Source organism: Danio rerio, chromosome 19 (genome assembly GCF_052040795.2).
Source record: "Danio rerio strain M-AB ecotype USA chromosome 19, GRCz13ab, whole genome shotgun sequence".
NCBI lineage: Eukaryota > Metazoa > Chordata > Actinopteri > Cypriniformes > Danionidae > Danio > Danio rerio.
The window spans coordinates 49,805,001-49,815,000 of record NC_141039.2 but is presented as its reverse complement, the minus strand read 5'-3'; the positions used below and the strand labels follow the sequence as shown (position 1 = coordinate 49,815,000).

At 35.6% G+C, this 10,000-nt stretch overlaps 1 protein-coding gene and 1 long non-coding RNA gene across 2 annotated transcripts in view; one reads left to right on the top strand and one right to left on the bottom strand.

Moving 5' to 3' along the window:
- sdc2 (syndecan 2) overlaps positions 1–10,000 on the top strand; it is a 78,994-nt gene that overhangs the window by 64,300 nt on the left and 4,694 nt on the right. Inside the window, 3 exon segments of the mRNA NM_173223.2 lie at positions 6,862–6,976; positions 7,832–7,989; positions 9,214–9,343. Coding sequence (NP_775330.2) covers positions 6,862–6,976; positions 7,832–7,989; positions 9,214–9,343 — 403 coding nt within the window.
- Positions 7,842–10,000, bottom strand: part of LOC147832687 (uncharacterized) — a 2,340-nt gene continuing 181 nt past the window's right edge. The window contains exons 1-2 of the long non-coding RNA XR_015517299.1: positions 8,612–10,000; positions 7,842–8,405 (exon numbers count right to left, since the gene is read on the bottom strand). The exon at positions 8,612–10,000 is cut by the window's right edge and continues 181 nt beyond it. This is a non-coding gene — a long non-coding RNA (uncharacterized LOC147832687). The remainder of the gene's footprint in view (positions 8,406–8,611) is intronic.

The following is a 10,000-nucleotide window of genomic DNA, read 5'->3' as shown; positions in this document are numbered from 1 at the left end:
TGAGGGTCACAGATTCAGCATGTGCTGTGTTGAGAATTATGGCTACAGACAAATTAGGAGAACAACATACCTATTTATACTTACAAACACAGGCTTCCTTATGAAAATAAAGAAACGTAAGCACTATTTTTTCACCTGCAAATATCAACATTTTAACAAAGACCTGGTGTACTCCTAATGCGTATTACTTTTCAAAATACTACATTCTTTACATTCAAGTGCAAGACAATCAGATATTGAGTTACGTTGAGTGTCTGTTGAAACTGGTGGAAACACTGTCCTATGCCCAATTTTGATGTAGTATAGATGTAAACTAATTCTCTGATGTCTCTGGAGTGTATGTGTATGAGGTTTCAGCTCAAAATAACACGCAAATAATGTTTTCTGACTCTCTAAAACTGGTCCCTTTTAGGCTTTGATCCTAATTGTGGCATTTTAGTGACTGTCGTGATGCTTTAAATAAAAAGAGGGCGGAGCTATACATGCCTGTGTGTCAGCATAGTGGCAGATTCAAAACTCTAATGCCGGACGGCTGCTTCTTATTCAGGGCTGTTTATGCTAATGAGGGAGAGATTATCACTAATGGGCGTGGCTCTGATGACACGTATAAAGGCAAAATAACTCACGCACAACATGACTGAAATTAAAATTAAAACACAAAAGATACTGCATAATAGTTTACAAAGTAAAAAAATTATTATAATTTGAAATTTACATTTTGAAAACTGAACTAAATATATATTTTTAAAAAAATGTGCGGTACTTAATTTACGTCCTGCAGCAAAATTATTTTAATCATAATTTTTGTAATCTGCTTGAGGTAGGTCAATTTATTTTTATGCTTTTGTTGAAGTTGCATTAAACCTAAAAGACAGCGTTTCTCTGTGTTTCACTGGAAATGTCTTTAAATAAACAATGATTTGGGCCTATTTAATTAATTATTTATTATTTATGTACAATAATTGAGACATAAAATGAGATTGTAAAATATAATCAACAACCAAAAAGTAAATGAAAATAGCTTAGTCTTAGTCCTATCGCTTAAGAATAACAAACACCGTACATCTCTCAATATTTAGGCTAAATTACTGCTTTATTTATTTATTTACTTGTTTTCTCTTATTGTAAAGGACTCGGTGGCTCAATATCTGGGAAAGGTGCTGTATAAGTAAACCTTTACCTACTTATTTATTTAGGCCTACTTATTTGTATGTATGTACTTTTATTTTAGTTGTCTTTTATTGCTTTAACTTTACTTTCCAAAAAGATTCCTCATTTCACTCAAGTTTACAGTTTGTTAACACGTTTCTAATAATTAATGAAGGAATTATGATGCTTTGTTTCATTATTTCATCCTCATTTACAAGTAGCAGGGTATTTACAGCTTCTGTATATTTCTGTCCGTTCGCATCCTGTCCCTCTGTGCAGCCTGTAATGCTCCTTTTAAAGTGTCACCCACTGTACATACACGCACACATTCGTCATGCTGTTGTTGCCTGTTTGGTGCCATCTTGTGACTGAATAATAATAACTTTAATCAAATATATATATTTATACATATTTTTTGCAAGCTTTACGTTTAAATAGAGAGATCAATGTTGTGATAGTTCAGTTTTGTTTCAAGTAGCGTGTAGTAATCAGCATAATGTACATCCAGCCGGTTGTTATCACAATAAACCTTCAGTCTTATTTAACAGCTGCTGATAAACCTGTCAGGCTTTATTCTGCAATTTATTCAATTGTTCATTCATTTTCTTGTCTGCTTAGTCCCTTTATTAATCCGGGGTTGCCACAGCGGAATGAACCGCCAACTTATCCAGCACGTTTTTACGCAGCGGATGCCCTTCCAGTCCCAATGTATTTTTGCATTTATATGATTAGTTTAGGGCAGCACGATGGCGCAATGGGTAGCACAATCGCCTCACAGCAAGAAGGTCGCTGGTTCGAGCCTCGGCTGGGTCAGTTGGCATTTCTGTGTGGAGTTTGCATGTTCTTCCCGTTTAGGCGTGGGTTTCCTCCGGGTGCTCCAGTTTTCACCACAGTCCAAACACATGCGCTATAGGGGAATTGATAAATTAAATTAGCCATGGTGTATGTGTGTGTGATGTGATGTGATGGGTTGCAGTTGGAAAGGTAAAATATTTGCTTGATAAGTTGGCGGTTCATTCAGCTGTGGCGATCCTGGATTAATAAAGAGACTAAGCTGAAAAGAAAATGAATGAATGATTATTTTTACATTTTATTATCACCTGAAAACTGTTTAACGACTCGCTAAACCATGAAGTGTTGTTTTCATTTGATTTATAGGTTTATGTTATTTATCTCAGCTCATAAGTAGTTTTTAATTCTTTAAAACTGTCCCTTTCAGGCATTTTTTGCAATATTCTACACCGATGCACTCCTCTATAAATCATCTTGGTTAATTTTAAATAATCAATTGCTTCCTAATAGAGAGCTATTCAAGTCACCTGTTGAAATTGGAGTCATATATGCAACATTATTTTCATAAAAAGAAAATATATACCATGCCAGTTATTTCTCCAGCATCCTGCAGAGAACAGAAGTAAATGGTGTGTGTTATTTAACGAGGCCGCGGTTTCTTTATTACTGTCTATCCTCTGATCAACTTCTCAGACCGCAGTAAATGTGTGTCAGGAGCAGGGATGTGCAGAAATGCATATTAGGGACAAACGGCTAGCCGGCTAATCAGTCTACTTGTGTAATTGGGCCGGTTCACTTAAGCTTAATAGTTCTAGCATTTTGTCCTCTTAACAAGTCTGAGAGTAAACAAGAAGCAGAAGGACAAAAACATTGCTCTGGAGTGAATTTGAAAAAGGTTTGATTAGTTTAATGCATCCTTGCTTGGTATAATATTATTATTATTTAATATTATTATTATAATATTTCCTCCTAAAAATCACACCGATCTCAAACAATGTGAATTTAAGAGTCTTTAAACAAGGATAAAAATGTTAATGTAGTAAACAAATACTGTAACGTCATATAGAACATTAGTTTCACTTTAAATTTTACTCCCTACAATACCAATGAAAGCAAAAATGGCAATAAGCAAAATGCATCTGCTATAAAGTATATTCTCCGAGAACAAGTCCAAAGGGATTTATTTATATTGCAGTATATTGACAATGGGGCAGCACAATGACGTCACAGCAAGAAGGTCACTAGTTTGAGTCCCGGCTGGGTTATTTGTTGTTTCTGTGTGGAGTTTGCATGTTCTCCTTGTTGGCGTGGGTTTCCTCCAGGTGCTCTGGTTTCCCCCCACAGTCCTAAGACATGTGCTATAGTCAGTGTGTGTTTTTGAGCGCAGTATTTAAGCAGTGAGCAGCTTTAGTCAGTGAGTGTGCTGTGATTTATGGAGAGCTGATTCTGGTCTGCATCAGTATGTAGAGACAGACTGAGACTCAATGCAGTTTCCATGGGGCCGCTGAACTGAACTGCTCCACAAAGACCAAACCGCACAAAGAAACAGCTTTAACACAAACACAAAACCCTCTGCTCATGCTGAACACACACTCATCTGTTAACATGCGCTCATCCGGAGCCCGGCGGTGTGTTAGTGGAGCAGGGGTTCAGATTTAACATTCAGAGTTCAATATTTTAATGTTATGTAATATTGGTGGTAATGTTAGCCATAGTAGTAATATTATATGCATTTTGATTTAATTGTACTATTTTATAGAATTTAATTTCATGTTTTTTTTTATTTTATTTTACAAATGTTTTGTGCTGTGTTTTGTTTGAGTTTACATAATGGCAGCTATCAACTGAGTATTCCAGCAAGACATTTTTTAATTCAATTAATTTTTATGTATTTATTTACTTGTTGCTGTTTATTTTATATTAATTTTTATATGTTTGTTTTTTATCTTACTTTAAATTTTATTTTAACTTTAATTTTATTTTTTATTTGATTTTACATAATCTCAGCTATCACCTAAATATTACAACAAGGCATTTTAGTTTATTTTTTATTTTATTTTATTTTTTACATAATTATATTTATTTATTCATTTATTTCTTTATTTTATTTAAATTTTAACTTTTAATTAAAACGATTATTTTTTGTTTATTTTACATAATGACAGCTATCAACTAAATATTCAGCTAAATAATACAATAATGCATTTTATTTTATTTTATTTTTCACTTAATTATATTTATTTATTAATTTTACATTTTAACATTATTTTAATTTTATTTTACATAATTGCAGCAATCAACTAAATATTCCTGCAATGCATTTTATTTTAGATTTATTTTATTTTATTTTAGTTACTTTTGAACTTTATTTTAATTGTAATTTTATTTTACATAATGGCAGCTGTCAACTAAATATTCTAGTTATTCATTTTTGAATGGAATTTATAAAATTTCATTAATGCAGACAAAAAAATAAATAAATTGTTTAACTTTTTAAAATAAATTGTTCTTAGCATCAAGGCTCTGTTCTTTTTCCAAATGATTTATTCATTTTTTGTTTGAGAATCTACTTCATTTTATTGTTATTATTATTATTATTATTATTTCTTTTTTTTATTTATTTATTTTTTGTTTTACTTGTATTTTTTATAATTTCTTAATCCAATTTTATATTTCTCTTCAAGTTTATACAAGTAAATAGTTAACTTAATAGTGAAATTGTTAGCTTTTTTACTCGTGTTATAATTTGCTGCATTTATGCTTAGAGACAACTTGGTGTCGGGATTAAATTTAACGTACAAAAGATTTTTATATAAATTGAAAGCATTAAATGAAAGTAAAGTATCCTGCGTAATGTTTTAGTAACTCTTGTGGAAGGCAATGTCAAAATACAGGTGACATAATTGTTAAACAGCAGAACACACATTTATGTAAGTGATCAGCGAACATTTGTAGTTTTTTAAATAAATTATACTTGCTGTAAATGTTGTTTAAACTCAAATAAAAGAAAACAATCGCTGATTGATTAAAATATGGGTTTAACTCGCATTTTACACACATGTTGGTTGAAACGGCTCATTTTTATTGTTTTGAAGGATCGGTTTAGTAGTGTAGTGGTTTAAAGCATAAAGTGTAATAATGTAAAATTCTTTAGTTTATTTATTATATGCTATGAATGATTCTTTATGCATGTATATGTGAGTGTTTGTGTCATCTGCCTGTGATCCTGACACCTGAATGAGCTCTTTAAATTGCCTGAAGTGTGATTTATTATTCCGGGTGTCTGAATACATGCCGGATCATCACACTATTCTCCATTATTTGCTCCTCGTTTGATGAATAACTGCTGCTGTGATTGCTGAATCTGAGCACAGATGTCTCTCATAATAAAACCCTGTTTAGCGGCACAGTTTTAATTGCAGAAAGCAAACGAGTGAGTTTTGTGATTACAGCACAATGTGTAATGAGCCTAATTGACAATGTAGGCGTCTGTTATAATGCCATTTAAAAAGATGAAGTTGCGTTTGTGCATGTTCTTGTGACTTGCTAGATGAATCATTAGGATGCCGAATGATTCTGACTTCAACTGTACATGTTGACAGAGTGTTTATTTTTGGGTGTACTGTCCCTTTAAATCCCCCTCAGTCGACTGTAAGCTGAATTCGCTCTGTCATCTCTTGAGAATGAACCTGTTGTTAGAAAGTTTCTGCTGTGCTTTAAAATGGCTTTGCAGAAACGCTGAGCTCGCAGTTCGCTCTCAATCCTCAGTTATGGAGGAGATTCCACTGAGCTCCAGTCTTTGATGAGAAGGTTAGGCTGTGTATAATACATGTTAAGGCAGAAAATATTGACTTTCAGATTCCAGCAGAAAGGGAACACACATTCGCCGTGTGGCCAGACGAGCAGTTTACTTCCTTCAAACACATTACTTTTAAAAGCAAATCGATTTCACAGCCTCTGGTCGTCTGAGTCGAGGGGGTTGAGGAGTAAAAGACAGACGGTCAAAGCTGAAATACACCACAGTCTCTACTGTCTTAAAGGGACAGTTCACTTTCACTCACTTTTAAAGTTTTTATTTTCATTCATTCATTTTTCCTTCAGCTTTATCAGGGGTCACCACAGGGGAATGAACCGCCAACCATTCCAGCATATGTTTTACATAGCGGATGCCATTTCAGCCGCAACTCAGTACTGGGAAACACCCACACACACTCTTACACTACGGCCAATTTAGTTCATCAATATACCACATGTGTTTGGACTGTGGGGGAAACCAGAGCACCCTGAGGAAACCCACTTTAACATGGGGAGAACATGCAAACTCCACACAGAAACACCAACTGACCCAGCCGGGACTCGAACCAGCGACCTTCCTGCTGTTAGGCCACAGTGCTAACCACTGAGCCCCTTTTATATATGCGTAATTTGTACAAGATGTGCTATTATAGTACTATATAATATATACAGTACAAAATTGAATAAAAAAACCCTAATAAACAGACCCCACTATAACCCACATCTTGTACAACGAATAATATATGAAGTGCATAGCAACTGTGACAAATTAAGCATATAAAAAGGGGCTCAGTGGTTAGCACTGTGGCCTCACAGCAAGAAGGTCGCTGGGTCGAGTCCAAAGACATGCGGTACAGGTGAATTGGGTAGGCTAAATTGTTTGTAGTGTATGAGTGTGAATGACTATGTATGGATGTTTCCCAGAGATGGGTTGCAGCTGGAAGGGAAAATGAGCTGAATAAATTGGCGGTTCATTCCGCTGTTGAGACCCTGGATTAATAAAGGGAGTAAGCTGAAAAGAAAATAAATGACTGCATAAATGACAGATTTTTTAACCCTTGTGTTGTTTTTTTAATTTGTATATAAATTGTTAACGTCTATTATTCTGAACTTTTCTGTTTGCAGATATCAGTGTCTGCGGCCAAATCTCCCTCCACGACAGATGACCTGTACCTGGAGGAGGCTGGATCTGGAGGATACCCTGAAGATGATGATGATTTCAGCTCCGGATCGGGATCAGGTGAGCGTCTGCATCACTCTGGAGCAGAGATTGCTCTTTGTTTCAGTTTAGTTAGTTTTATTAATGGTTTTAGTTAACAAATCTACGTATGGGAACCTATTATGTCTCTTTTTACAAGATGTCAAATGCGTCTCTTCTGTCTCTAGAGTGTGTAGTGAAGTTTCAGCTCACAATAGCACACAGATAATGTTCTCTAGCTCTCTGAAACTGACCCTTTAAGGCTTTGATCCTAATCATGGAGTTTTGGTGACTGTCGCTTTAAATTCAAATGAGATTGTGTTCTCAGCCCTATTTGGAATAGAGGGCGGAGCTACAAATGTCTGTGTCAGCATAGTGGCTGATTCAAAAACTAGACTAATGCCCTATGCTATTGAGGGAGAGATGGTCACTAGTTTATCAGAATTCAATTTTAAAATAGAATCGAAATAAAAACTAATTTAAAAATGCAAAACTACAATAACATTAAACTAGGAAAGCATGACGTGTGATGTGATATGTGAATTTACGGATATTCATTGACATATATCGCATTAAAATGCCATTCGAATAAAATAAAAACACTTCAAATGCGATGCTAATTGATCAAACCTTCATTACTGTAATGAAAATTATAAAATAGTATCATTTATTCTTCATTCTGGGATTTTTTTATATTATATTATTATATTATATTATATTTAATATTAGTGATTTTATAGTGTCAAAGTCTAAAAGGCTTATTTTTTTGTTTTATTTTAGAGTTAGTTTGATCAGAGAAATATCTAACGCGTGTGATTGTGTGTGTGTGTGTGTGTGTGTGTGTGTGTGTTTGTGTTTGTGTGTGTGTGTGTGTGTTTGTGTGTGTTTGTGTTGCAGGAGCCGGAGAGGTTATTGAAGATCCCGTCACAGTAAACACACTGTTCTTCGTGCCTAAAGCAGAGCCCACGCAGGACTCCACCAAAGACTTCACACCGAAAGTGGAGACAGTGACGTCACAAGACGCCCCCAAAGACTCGAAGAAACGCAGGATAGAGGTGAGCCGTCAGAGTCTGAGCCAAACACACGTCGTTATGTTTAATTAAAACATCAACACCGGAGATATCTGTAATCTGGAGATCTTAAAAGTGAAGGCGGGATCAACCTGTCAATCAAATGAGATCCTCCAATGGACTTCATTGGTGCCACCCACTTATTTTAAATACAGTTAAAATCTGGAGACATTTACTGGTGAGGGCGGGGTCAAACTGTCAATCAAAGGAGATTCCCCAATGGACTGCATTGTTGCCACCCACTTATTTTAAATATAGTTAAAATCTGGAGACATTTGCTGGTAAGGCCAGGGTCAACCTGTCAATCAAATTAGATCCTCCAATGGACTGCATTGGTGCCGCCCACATAGTTTAAATACAGTTTAAATCTGGAGATGTTTACTGGTGAGGGCGGGGTCAACCTGTCACTCAATCAAGATCCTCCAATGGACTGCATTGGGGCCACCCACTATGTTTAAATACAGTTTAAACCTGGAGATGTTTACTGATGAGGGCGGGACCAACCTGTCAATTAAATTATATCCTCCAATGGACTGCATTGGTGCCGCCCATTTAGTTTAAATGCAGTTTAAATCTGGAGTTGTTTACTGATGAGGGCGGGGTCAACCTGTCAATCAATCGAGAACTTCCAATGGACTGCATTGGTGCCACCCACTATGTTCAAATACAGTTTAAATCTCGAGATGTTTACTGGTGAGGGAGAGATCATCCTGTCAATCAAATGAGATTCCCCAATGGAGTGCTTTGGTGCTGCCCACTTAGTTTGAATACAGTTTAAATCTTGAGACATTTACTGGTGAGGGCGGGGTCAAAACTGTCCATCAAATGAGATCCTCCAATGGACTGCATTGGTGCCGCCCACTTAGTTTGAATACAGTTTAAATCTGGAGGCGTTTACGGTGAGGGTGGGGTCAACCTGTCAATTAAAACAATCCACCAATGGAGTGCATTGGTGCCACCCAGTTTAAATCTACAGATGTTTACCGGTGAGGGCGGGGTCAACCTGTCCATCAAATGAGTTCCACCAATGACTTTCCAGCCACCGACTTTGTTTAAATAGTTTAAATCTGGAGATGATAACTGGTTAAATGGGATGAACTTGTCAATCAAATCAGATCCTCCAATAGAGTCCATTGGTTCCGCCTACTTAGTTTAATTGCAGTAATACTGTGGAAAAAGGCTGAAAAAGTCTGTTCTTCATCTGTTCAGGTTGCAGTTCCCGTCACAGAAGACTCTCGCAGAAACCCTGTCACCAGCACCACCAGCATCCCTCGACCTCCCATGGATCCCCAAGACGTCCAGTCAGAAAATCTTTTCCAGAGGACAGAAGTTCTGGCAGGTCTGTATACAGTCACTTCTACATGTGCTATTAATCATGTATAGTATACAGTTCATATAAGTTCATGCAAGTGTTCAACAAAGTAATTAATTTGCACTTTCTGAGAATTCAATAGTAGAAAATCCTTGAAAACAGCCGTGTGCATGAAGAGGTACTCAAAAGAGAAACTGCACAAATAATTCTGAAGTACTTCATATATTTATGTACATATAAAATAAAGAAATAAGCAATATTTTCACTCAGAAATATAATGCGGAGGTCTGTGCTCCTTCCTGCTATTCATTAACTCAGCAGATAGATTTATTATTTTTTCAAGAGATGAGATCTCTGAGTGACCTTGAATACAAAAAAACTGTGCTTTAAGTGTCCTTGAAAGTCTTTGCGTTCAATAATGTGTTATGCATTCAAACTCTAAAGATACTAAAATATGTGAAGTCAAAGAGAGAGAGAAGTAGATAAAAATATATATTTATAACTTTAATAATTTCTGTAAATACTGTGTAGTGTACACGGCTATTCAAAGGTTTGGCACCAGCAGCTATTTTGCATACTGTAGCTAATTCTGCATACTGTACAAATAGTATAATAATAGTATAGTGATATTGCAAGATAATAATGCAATTAAATCTTTTTTGTCTGATCAAATTTTTCTTACTT